The following is a 12376-nucleotide window of genomic DNA, read 5'->3' as shown; positions in this document are numbered from 1 at the left end:
TAATGAATCCTTCTGGAGGGCAATGTTTCAAAGTAGTACATGCTCTAATTTACATATCCAGAAACTATTATGGGAATTGAAGTCACTGCCTAAGGGTTTACTTGCCTTAGCTCACCACTGCTATAACCTCGAACTTCATTCAACTTTATTTCAGAGTGATTGTAAGGACACATTCTCTTTCATGGTAATGGAATGGGATCATGAGGTTAGAATCCCATTTGGGTGTATTATTAATGGTGGCTATTGCAACCACACAGTACCATGCAATGTAAAATTAAGTGTTTCATACATTTCCTAAGGATTTATTAAATGTTTAACTAATTTTCAGGAATCTAAATGGCCTCCTAAATATCAATGTCAACAATGTGAATTTGTTCAAATTGTGTCATCTGATAAGGATGTAATTCATTACATTAACAAAACTTGGTCAGCAGGCTTGGTGAGACTAGTCCAATACCTGAAATAGTTAACTTGGGACATGACTCATTGATCATTCTGTCTGGCCCAGTTGATTGGTCCCTTTTAACTTAGTCAGTTGAATACAATTAGTTGTACTACACATGCAGATTTATATCATATCCAAACATAATCACAACCTATAGTACAAATATTTGAAAAGTTTAAATAGCACGCATTTGACATATATTGATGTCCAGAGCTTGGCCATGAGATGGTTGGCAGTATTGGTAACATGTCCTACTGTGTCTGTGTGGTGTCCTGCTGTCAACAATTGCGTGGTAAAACTTGCCCCAGGCAATTGTCCAGTCGCTTGGTGGATCGATCCTCGCATTTTATGAGTCCTGCTTGCAACAGATTGGAGAGACACTCACTGTAGCTATGCTCAGAGATGGGTTGCCTATCTCTTCAATCGGTGGAAACAAAAGTTTAATTCTACCAAATAATCCGCTCTTTCTGAAGCAAGTGGAACACACAACCTAGTTGAAATGTAAGTTAATTCTAACTCTTAAATCCTTTGAGATGTTTTATTTTATTTTTCCTTCTTGGACAAATCAATTTCGTAAAAAGCAATTGTTTTGCAATCATGAAAAATATACACAGTAAACCTTTATGAAATAATTGCTTATACTGTAAGATATTTATGTTATACTATGGCCCAGTGGAAGTTTGTTAAAAAAATAGATATATTTATTTTTTACAGCATAAGGATATGTGAAACAGAAGATGGGGGATTGGAACTTGTTGGGGAGTATCTTAGAAGAGGTACATATTCATTCAACCATTGTGGGAAAAATCTGGCTAACCATCCTTTTCATATTCCGGATGCTCGTACTTGGTGTGGCAGCAGAGGATGTTTGGGACGATGAGCAGAGTGAGTTTGTGTGCAACACGGACCAGCCTGGGTGTAAGAATGTGTGCTACGACGATGCATTCCCCATTTCTCTTATCCGCTACTGGGTGTTACAAATCATTTTTGTGTCCTCTCCCTCTCTGGTGTACATGGGACATGCACTGTACCGTTTGAGGGCCCTTGAAAAAGAAAGACACAAAAAAAAAGCTTTCCTGAAAGCAGAGCTAGAGGGCGCTGAGCCCGTTCATGAAGACAGACAGAGGATAGAGAGGGAGCTGAGGAAGCTGGAGGAACAGAAGAGAGTAAGGAAAGCTCCACTCAGGGGCTCCTTGCTGCGCACATATGTTTTCCATATCTTGACGAGGTCGGTGGTGGAGGTTGGCTTCATAGTCGGACAATATGTACTCTATGGCATTGGGCTGGATCCTTTGTACAAATGTGAGAGATTGCCTTGCCCAAACAGTGTGGATTGCTTTGTGTCCAGACCAACTGAGAAGAACATTTTCATGATCTTCATGCTTGTCATCGCTGGGGTTTCTTTGTTCTTGAATCTCCTCGAGATATTCCACCTGGGAGTGAAGAAAGTCAAACAAAGTCTGTATGGAAATAAAGGTGCAGATGATGACAGCATAGTATACAGGTCCAAGAAAAACTCCATGGTCCAGCAGGTGTGTGTCCTTACAAACTCATCTCCCCAAAGGATGATGCAGTTCACTCAGACATCTTGCACAATGGATGCTGTCCCCTCGTACATGCCTTCAGTCGCTCCTCACAACGATGGTGGTGGCACCAACGGTTCAGAGCAGTACCCTAGACAGCTGGGGGCCGTGGAGCGCTGCTACACCCTGGACCAGAGGGACCACTCATGCAGCAGTGATGACTCCAACAGGCCTAAAGGCTCAGGCCAAACTAGGCACAACGGAGCACAGCCACCTCCTTCACTCATGGCCAGCCATATGGAGATACCAGCAGCCCTGCAGAACCAGCTGCGCAAACAAAGCCGGGTCAGCGCTCTGCAGGACTTCAGTGACATGAGTGATTCACCTGACAGTGACCACTATCCCACGGCGAGGAAGGCTAGTTTCATGTCCCGGGGACTCTCTCAGACCAACCTGGCCAGTCCTTCTGATAGCCCGGACTCCGGGAGTGGGGCGGACACAGAGGCCAAGCGTATCGCCCAAGGAGAGAGCCCACCTATGACCCCGCCTCCAGCCAGTGGACGAAGAATGTCAATGGTAACTACAGCCATTATGCAACATGCTTTTCAAAATTGAGGATGTATTATATGATTCTCATCATGTATTTCTAAAGATTCAGATGAAATAACTGCATGTTTTCACTCTTTCAGAGCATGATTCTGGAACTTTCTTCAATCATGAAAAAGTGAGAACTGGCTGAGGGACCAGAAGGATCTGGGTGGGGACCCTGATCGCAAAGCGACACTTCCTTCTAATTGCCTACTTGTATTCATAATAACATATGTATAGAGCTCGCAAGTTTGTAATCCTAAAAACTGGAAAATTAGTTATAGCACTGTTTCGTTCAGCCATTCCTATGGGGGAATTGAATAGGGAAAGAATGGGGCTTTAGGATGAACACCGAAAATAAGGTCTTCGTAGCTCTTCTACGTTTTTGTTCTATGAGATAGTATCAGTCAGTTAACATGACCTTTATGAATTATGAACCCTTTATGTGCTTGTTTTGATTACATAAATGCTTCCAAATTCACAAAAAGTGACAGCTGTTGAAGATGATCTCATAGAACAAAACGTTTTAGACCTACTAAGCTTGTGTTTAATGCAGACCTTATTTTCGGGCATTTATCCAAAATGCCTCAACAACAACAACAAAAGGCTTTGGCCAACGAGCCATGTCGGAGTTAGTTCGTACAAAAAGACGCCATTACTATGTCTCTATTGTGGACGATAAGTAAATGCTTTAGTACAATTATGTTGCCATGGGTAGATCTAATTTCTATTTTTTTATTTGTCACATGCTATCTTTGCTGTATCACATTTCAGATCATTTTTGTGGAATTTATGAGTGAAAGCTACTTTTAATGACATTTTGCATAATTAAAATGACATTTGACTTAAAGTGAGCATGTTCATATGATGAGACATTGGCCTTCTAAGGAAATTCTTAAATTTTAAAAGATTCATGGCTTGTGATCGCTAATACACTTAAAACACTGGGATATGATAACCTCCACTATACAAAATATTTTATCTCAAAATGTAAGAATGATTTTTGTAAGCACTTTGATATTGTTTACTGTACAGAATGATGATAAAGTTGGAGATAGAAGGGCTCTTCAAATTCAACTAAATGTTAATTTATTAATGAACCATTTTATGGATGTTTTTTCTATTAAATACATTATCTTCAACACTTGTCATCTTGCTTGATATCGTTGCTGGGTTTTTCACGCTCAACAGTTTCCCGTGTGTATCAAGAATGGTCCACCACCCCAAGGACATCCAGCACACTCAATATTAGGAAGGTTTTCTTAATGTTTTGTGCCCTCAGTGTACAGTACAAGTATGATTGTATAAAATTGTATGACATACTGTTTTACAGTGTTATATATATGATGAAGGAAACCAAATGTCTTTGCATTTGCAGATATAAAAATGACAAAATAATGCACATGATATGTTTCTTTATTTCATAAACAGAAATGGTGTCTAGACAAAAATGTCATTTATATAACGCTAGCAGTTGAAATGAATGAAAATGGGGTTTGCACAATACCGTGTTTAAAATGGTTAATAAGTCATTTTAATTCATTAGGGTCGTGTAGCATTTCAAAATGAAAAGGGTAAGAACTCTTAATAGAGAATAAGCAAATTACAGCTATTTCAAATTGACAATATTAACAAAAAACTGTTCTAGAAAAACGAGAGAAAAAATAATGTAAAAGAGCTTTTACATTAAAAATAATGAACCAAAATCTACTAATACAATAATCCATATAATCTGTGTAAAAAGCATGTAGAAAAAACACCTGATGAAGTTTGCTGATACAGTCATTGACCAGTAATGAGAGGTATGAAGGATTTCACAGGTAGATAAGTGTGAGAAGGTCTGCACTGGGTGTGACTCAGGGATGGGGGGGCGTAGGCCCCTGCATACACTCACTTCACTTGAATGTGAACTATGGCCTCTGCAAGTTCTAAGGCAAAAATTGGAGGTGCACTTGTATCCATGTAACTCTGAAACATCCCCAGTTGAATGAAAAGACAAGTTGAGAAAACACATCATTTTTTGTTTACAGAAAACTAACCTTCAGTCCAATTTTAACCGAGCAATTTCTATTTACATGACAAATGTAATAAACACATCATGACATGTGATACCGTTTTGTAAACATATCAAACTTTTCTTTTACTCCTAAAATGATCTCAGCCTGTGCATTCAATCAGGATACCAGTATATTATATTATAAAGTTGAGCAATTTGTGAAAAAGGCAAGCTTTGTTCATCTTTTCAAAAGAACAACCTTTGGAGTTGGAGAGACAGTGTTTTTTCTTTCAAAGCAGCACACAAAAACAACAAAAACAAAAAAACAGTGAAACAAAACGAGAAATGAATACAGCACAAAAGCCTCTGAAAAAGATAATGAATTCAATGCATCTGGCATCTAACAAATATCCACCAACTAATTACCATAGCCAGCTAACAAATCAAATAACATTACTGTTTGTTGAGTTTTGGCTTGTAAAAAACTGCAGAGGTAAGGAACTTGAGAGAGAGAAAAAAAATGTATTTACTACCAAAACAGAATTCAAATATATATGTATGTTTACTCCAATGTATTGAGTACTCTCTCTGCAGCTCTTAATGACTTTGATCTGTATTGTGCAAAGCTTATTATTCCGCATTTGTAGAAATTAGCTTCAGGAGTATAAGACCAGAGGTTAGAAGTGAGCTAAACTTTCAGACACTCAAACACAGCCAGAAACCAGCTAAAGTACAAAAGTCTGCTACAGTTTCAGAAATGGAGAAATAAAATGCTTGGCACCCTGAGACGATATACAAGACCAATGACTAGTCCTGGTTTAGGTCAACCAGACAAATATCTGTGTGAATGAGATGATGACACACAACAAGCTTATTTGACCCGTAATGCTTGGGGTAACTGTAGAGATGACCCGACCATGTACTACTTTCAACCATCGGTCACCATAGTAACACCCCATACAGCATAGCAAGCATGGAGTAGCTCTCTCAGGACTAGAGAGCTAAGAGGTCTGGACTGGCAGTTGACCAGCGTAAGGAGCTACATTAAAAAACTCTCATTACTTTGTATCACCTCCCACTGGGCAAAAACTGGTTGCATCAATGTTCTTTCCATGTGATTTCAACAAAACAATTCAATGTGATGACAGTGAATCAATGTGGAAAACTGATTGGATTTGCACATTTTTTCACCCAGCTTTTAACCTAAATCCAATGACATGGTAAGCGTTTTTTATTGATTTCACATTGCATTTACATTAGTCGACAACTCAACCAAATGTATATCAAAACTAGATGTTGAAATAATGTCTGTGCCCAGTGGGCTTCTATCTGCATCCGCCAACCTTTACTGTATATCAATCTTGGGGCTCTAGGAAGAGAATAAACAATGATGAATTATTGTACATACAGTACAAACCAGAAATAGGCTATGCACTCATTGCTATCCAAAGAATAACATCGATATTAATCCTAATAGCATTATAAGGCCATCTAACAACAGACATTGAAAGATATCTGTTGGTATAGCTTTGATGGGCCGAGGACAATAGAAACTTTATGAATTTCAATCCATTTTCCCCCACATTGTCAAAGTGTAGCCTAATGAGAGTGTGCTTTTCTGGTGGACCATTATGCTTTCCACTTTTACGTCAAAAACGAGAAAGAAAAGGTACATTTATTGTATATGATTTGACAAATGTGTTTCCTGTTTTGTACCTGTAAATGGAGACTGATGTATATTGTTCCAATTCAGTGATAGCATTGGAATCAGAGAAAAGCCAAAGTGGAAGAAGAACCTCACAAACAACAATTACAACTGCTCTACACTCCTTCCTTACATTAGGAAAGGGGGATACCTAGTCAGGTGTACAACTGAATGCATTCAACTGAAATGTGTCTTCCATATCTAACCCAACCCCTCTGAATCAGAGGTGCGGGGGGCTGCCTTAATCGACATCCACGTCATCGGCGCCCGGGGAACAGACGCCGTTGGGCATACATTGTGTGTGTATTAATATTTGGGTGCATGTTTTAGTTGTCTGTGTATGACTGTATACGGATCTAACTAAATCTTAGGGAACCTTATCTAAATGGTCAAATACTCAGACCAGCACACTGCGAAACACAGACATATTCTACAAAGCTGCACTCTAATATCACAACAGCTTTCGATATCAGTCAAGACGAAAGTATTACACAGCTGTGTCCAAGAGGGTGCAACAGAGTAACGCCAAGAAGAATTTGCAGACAGTCATCAAGGTGTATATTTAAGCAATAAGGCACGGGGGGTGGTATATGGCCGATATATCATGGCTAAGGGCTGTGCTTATGCGCGACGCAACGCCGAGTGCCTGGATACAGCTCTTAGCTGTGGTATATTGGCCATATACCACAAACCCCCAAGGTGCCTTATTGCTATTATAAACTGGTTACCAACGTAATTATAGCAGTTAAAGTACATGTTTTGTCATACCCGCGGTATACGGTTTGATATACCACGGCTGTCAGCCAATCAGCATTCAGGGCTCAAACCACTCAGTTTATAATATCGCTCATTCCGACACTGTATAGCTTTTCATCCTGAATGAAGTTAAAGCTATGAGTAAAGCTTTTTATTCCAATTGAATTCACTCACTGTAAAGACAGGTTCTGTCTCTATTTCTCATTTTTTGTATTTTCAAGTACATCCCTGTTAAACAGATACAAGTATTATTTCTGTATATTTATGTTATAAATGTAATTATATACTGGGTGGTTCGAGCCCTAAATGCTGATTGGCTGACAGCCATGGTATATCACACCGTATACCATGGCTAAGACAAAACATTTAATTTTACTGCTCTAACTACGTTGGTAACCAGTTTATAACAGCAATAAGACACCTCAGGGGGTTGTGATATATGGCCAATATACCACGGCTAAGGGCTGTGTCCAGGGACTCCTCATTGCCTAAGAACAGCCATTAGCTCTAGTCTATTGGCCCTATATCACAAACCCCCGAGGGACCTTACTGCTTAAATATTGTTCATCAAAAGATGGACTAAATAATTTAGCTGAGGACTATTGTTAGAAGCAAACATAAGCTAGACAAAATAACTAGGTAAAATATACAGGCAGCATGCATTCACATCACAGAATATTATGATTTCAACAAATGTACAATCAGGGCAAACATGTTACTATATCATGCTTTCACGTGAACTCAAGTCCCAAATAAATGATTCATTCTTAAAGAAAAACAAATATAAGATGTGAACACTCTCTAAATGTTATGTTGGCTTTCTTTTTTATAATACATCTGATTGCTTTAGGTTTTTGAATATAATGTCTTCATAGATATATTTATATTAATAAGATGTTTTAATTTAAGTGCCAATTCAAGTGCTCCAGCATCAGTGTTTTCAGGGTTCTGAACCTGACGTAGACCCTCTATGAAGTGCTATAGGATCTAGTTACAATGGAGTGTCTGGTGCTGGAAGGAAAGTGCCTGATCTTGAGCCCAGATTCATTGGAGAAAGTATCCTTAGTCAAATATAAATATTTTGTTTTGTTTTTTTGTTACAGACAGAATATCTGTCCCTCAGCTTGAAAAGGTGTCTATTGTCAAATTTCTTGACAACATTGAAACATAACACTGAAGATATTCAAAGGGTGTCTGAGAGAGGGGTCACCATCATACATAAAGCATCTTTAAATACTGATAAAAAGAAAGAAAGTTTCCTCAAAAACACAACAAGCCTAAACTATTTTTCACATTTAAAGAGGTGTCAAAGTTTGAAAGGATGTTGCGCAAGCCACGGATTAATAACATACTTTACACTGTCCTCGCCAGCAACATCCGTGTGTGTGTGTGTGTGTGTGTGTCAAGCTGATTTCCTGAGTTTAAGAACACCCACCTTTATGAATAATTTTCCTTTAATCAGGAAAAAGCTAAGCAAATATTTCCCTTAGCAAAAAGGTACTTGATATAACCCCAGTGAAAAATAAATGTCTAAGCCACTACCTGTACAATATTACTGTGACAGTCACCATGCGCCATACATTATACGTTATTACGTTCTGCCCAAGCAAGCACTTGAAAGTTACCATTACAACATCCAAATACAATGATTTTGCTGATGTGTGGGAACATAGCTATTTGGGAACCACCTGCCAAATCGTTCGTTTTTCTCTTTCGTTTCAGTGCTGAGGAAGGCAAAGGAGGAATGTTAAGGTACTGTCTGTACACATCGTTTTGCTATACAAAATACATTTTTGCATATGAACATTTACAGTCTGCTTCAGAAACCTCTCATATACAGAAGCTGAATTCTTATTTTCATGAATCACGTTGAACATTCAGAAGATATTTTCCTGAGTTTGAATTGCTGTGACAAGAGCCACAAGCGAGAGTGAGAGAATTAGAAAGATAGTGAGATAGAGAAATAGAAAGATAGTGAGATAGAGAAATAGAAAGATAGTGTTAGATGTAGAAATAGTGATAGGAAAATAGACAGAGTAGGAGAGAGTGAGAGAGAGAGAGAGAGAGAAAGGGAGAGCGAGAGAAATAGAAAGACAAAGAAAGAGAGAGACAGAGAGATAGAAACTGTAGGTAGATCAAGAGACAAAGAGTGCTGCTGTTCGGTCCATTGAGGTTTGAATTGAAGATGTGATCTTTGCCCATCCCTGTGAGTAGACTATAGATAGAGAACAGTGTGTCCACTGTAGAGGTTGCTTCCTGACGGGGCATGGTGGAGCACCATTGTGAGCGGAGTTTTGTGTGGGAAGTCCATATTCTGTTCTGGTTACAGAGAGGAGAATACCTGTAGAACAGTATTGCTGTTAAGACAACTGTAGTGTCAACCTATAAAAAGACTAAAAAGACATAAAAAAAACAACAACAAAAAACATGTTGTTTAAAGAACACTGGTAGAGGCTGAACTTCTCACCAACCCAGAGGAAGGGGTTTGTCAGAAGAAAATAAAAACTCAAATTAAATAATAAAAAACATTAAAACCACAGTTTACTAAGTACAGTCCTTTCTCGGCTGTTCGTCAGTTGTACATTTATCAGTCATTTCCTGGCAGAAGTCTACCGTCACCGTCTGATTGGACTGTTCATTGAACGAGAACCCCGACTCCATGTATAAACTTGGCTCCTGGCCCTCCGTCTCATTGCTACCTGGCCCCCCATCAGCCCCGTTGCCCATGGCCCAATCAGGCTCGCTCTCTGAGGGCCCGGAGGACTTGAGGAAGCTGGGCTCCGGGGTGGCTGAGCTGGAGTGGGTGACGAGGTCAATGCTGTTAGAAGCAGCGTTGCTGGCAGTGGTGGTGGCGTTGGTGGTGCCGGGCTTCAGGACAGGGCAGTGGTGGTTCAGGGACTGGACCTGCTCAGGACTCAGCTGTCTGTCCCTGCAGACCTCCTGGGACAGACAGGAGAAGTTCTCCCACAGCTCGCCCATACACTCCTTCAGCTGGTTCCTCTCCGTCAGCAGCTTGTCCTTCTCGTTCACCTGATGGACACAAAAGTTAATATTAATGATGAGGACTAAATGTCATGAGCTGTGGTCTTACAATGAGCAAAGAGACACATACATACTGCTAATCCCTTTGAGACTGCAGCTAATGTTCTGTAAACACTCCACACATCCTCGAGCAGCAGTATGAACTATCCAGTAGATACATAACGAATGGTATTCACTTCTTCATAGCAACATAAAAGTATTCACATGGCCTAAATTATTTGCTCCCTAAGCATATATTAAATCATTTGTTTCAATTGTGAGCATACTTTTGATGAAGTTTGTGATGAGCAAGCACTTTCAGCGTACTGTATGTTCTGAGGTAAAAAGGAACTCGGTGGTGGAAAGAGGTTTGATGATGATGTCCTCATATATAAGATGCAGATGGGGGATATCAAGGGGAAGGCTGTCAGTCCTCTGTGGAGAATATAGCACTAGTGTGTGTGTGCGTGTTTAAAAAAAAACAAACAAACGTTTTATGTGTGGACGGTTGATGCACAGAGGCCGCAGCTCCACCACCCTCATGGAAAAAGCATGGCATCTGCCTGTGATAGAGCGCCATGCCATGGAAACACAGGAGCAAGGAGGTACAGATAGGAGAGATACAGCCAGGACTCTACTGGGGATGCTCTACTCTATAATGAAGTCTCCTGCCTGCCCCTGCACCAGCCTCCACACACCTGATTGTACTTGTGGCAGCGAGATGGCAGTTTGCTGGCTTGAATGTGCTGACACAATGGTGTTGAAAAAAATTCATATCACTCTATCCCAAGGTAATATTTGTTGCGCTGTCAAAAATGTTACCATTAGTTAAGTCCAGGGAGAGAACTGTTATATATAGACACTACATTGTTCTACTACTCTACAGTCTTTTGCAGGGTTGTCAAACATACCGCCCGCGGGAGTCCAATCCGGCCCGCGGGTGGTTTGAGTAATATAAATATATATATACAGCACCAGTCAAAAGTTTGGACACACCTTCTTTTCCATTATTTTTTTTCAATTAACAGGTGTGCTTTGTTAAAAAATAAACATTTGTGGAATTTCTATCAGTTGTGTTGTGACAAGGTAGGGGTGGTATACAGAAGATAGCCCTATTTGGTAAAAGACCAAGTCCATATTATGGCGAGAACAGCTCAAATAAGCGAAGACCTGAAAATGTCAGCCAATACAGAACATTTCAAGAACTTTGAAAGTTTCTTCAAGTGCAGTCGCAAAGACCATCAAGCGCTATGATGAAACTGGTTAACATGAGGACCGCCACAGGAAAGGAAGTCCCAGAGTTACCTCTGCTGCAGAGGATACGTTCATTAGAGTTAACTGCACCTCAGATTGCAGCCCAAATAAATGCTTCACATAGTTCAAGTAAAAGACACATCTCAACATCAACTGTTAAGAGGAGACTGTGTGAATCAGGCCTTCCTGGTAGAATTTCTGCAAGGAAACCACTACTAAAGGACTCCAATTGGAAGAGACTTGCTTAGGCCAAGAAACCCGAGCAATGGACATGAGATTCTTGGTTCCAACCGCCGTGTCTTTGTGAGACGCAGAGTAGGTGAACGGATTATCTCTGCATGGAGGACGTGGTGTGGGGGTGCTGTGCTGGTGACACAGTTGGTGATTTATTTAGAATTCAAGGCACACTTAACCAGCATGGCTACCACAGCATTCTGCAGCAATACGCCATCTCATCTGGTTTGAGCTTAGTGGGACTATCATTTGTTTTTCAACAGGACAATGACCCAACACACCTCCAGCCTGTGTATGGGCTATTTGACCAAGAAAGAGACTAATGGAGTGCTGCAATTAAAATGGTTTGGGATGAGTTGGACTGCAGAGTGAAGGAAAAGTAGCCAGCTCAGCATATGTGGGAACTCCTTCAAGACTGTTGGAAAACCATTCCAGGTGAAGCTGGTTGAGAGAAAGCTATCCTCAGAGCAAAGGGTGGCTACTTTGAAGAATAAAAAATGTCAAATAAATTTTGATTTGTTTAACACTTTTTTGTTTACTACATGATTCCATATGTGTTATTTCATAGTTGAATTATTAGTAACTATTATTCTACAATGTAGAATAAAACTTGAATGATTAGGTTTGTCCAAACTTTTGACTGGTACTCTATATATATATCTGGGAATGTATTTTTTTGGGAAACAAAGTCAATATACTTTAAAATTAATAAAACTAATTGGAAACTGTGTATAAATTAGAATAGAACTACATTCATATAGTTTCTTGACTGTGTCCATCTCTCTAACAATCACCAAAATGAAAGCTAGACAGTCAGGGAGCATAGAAAAATCATTTTTTTGCACATTTTTACC

General features: G+C 39.7%; 2 protein-coding genes across 3 annotated transcripts in view; one reads left to right on the top strand and one right to left on the bottom strand.

The window, feature by feature from the left end:
- Positions 1–1182: 1182 nt before the first annotated feature.
- Positions 1183–2696, top strand: LOC135505578 (gap junction alpha-10 protein-like). Its single transcript, XM_064924645.1, has 2 exons — positions 1183–2544; positions 2658–2696. Exons 1-2 carry the CDS (start codon positions 1183–1185, stop codon positions 2694–2696), a joined length of 1401 nt encoding a protein of 466 aa, XP_064780717.1.
- Positions 2697–3954: 1258 nt separating this feature from the next.
- LOC135506063 (transcription regulator protein BACH2-like) overlaps positions 3955–12376 on the bottom strand; it is a 124650-nt gene continuing 116228 nt past the window's right edge. For both annotated transcript variants that reach the window (XM_064925443.1, XM_064925444.1), the window contains exon 5: positions 3955–10043. In XM_064925443.1, the coding sequence (XP_064781515.1) occupies positions 9558–10043 (486 nt within the window). In that variant the 3' untranslated portion in view covers positions 3955–9557. The remainder of the gene's footprint in view (positions 10044–12376) is intronic.

This window comes from Oncorhynchus masou, chromosome 19 (assembly GCF_036934945.1).
Source record: "Oncorhynchus masou masou isolate Uvic2021 chromosome 19, UVic_Omas_1.1, whole genome shotgun sequence".
NCBI lineage: Eukaryota > Metazoa > Chordata > Actinopteri > Salmoniformes > Salmonidae > Oncorhynchus > Oncorhynchus masou.
This window is presented reverse-complemented; position numbering and strand designations above follow the sequence as displayed.

Excerpts from the sequence above, each read along its gene's own strand:
- LOC135505578 (XM_064924645.1), top strand. The coding sequence starts at position 1,183 with ATGGGGGATTGGAACTTGTTGGGGAGTATCTTAGAAGAGGTACATATT. Across the intron at positions 2,545-2,657 it reads GTGGACGAAGAATGTCAATG|AGCATGATTCTGGAACTTTC; the intron begins GTAACTACAGCC and ends TCACTCTTTCAG.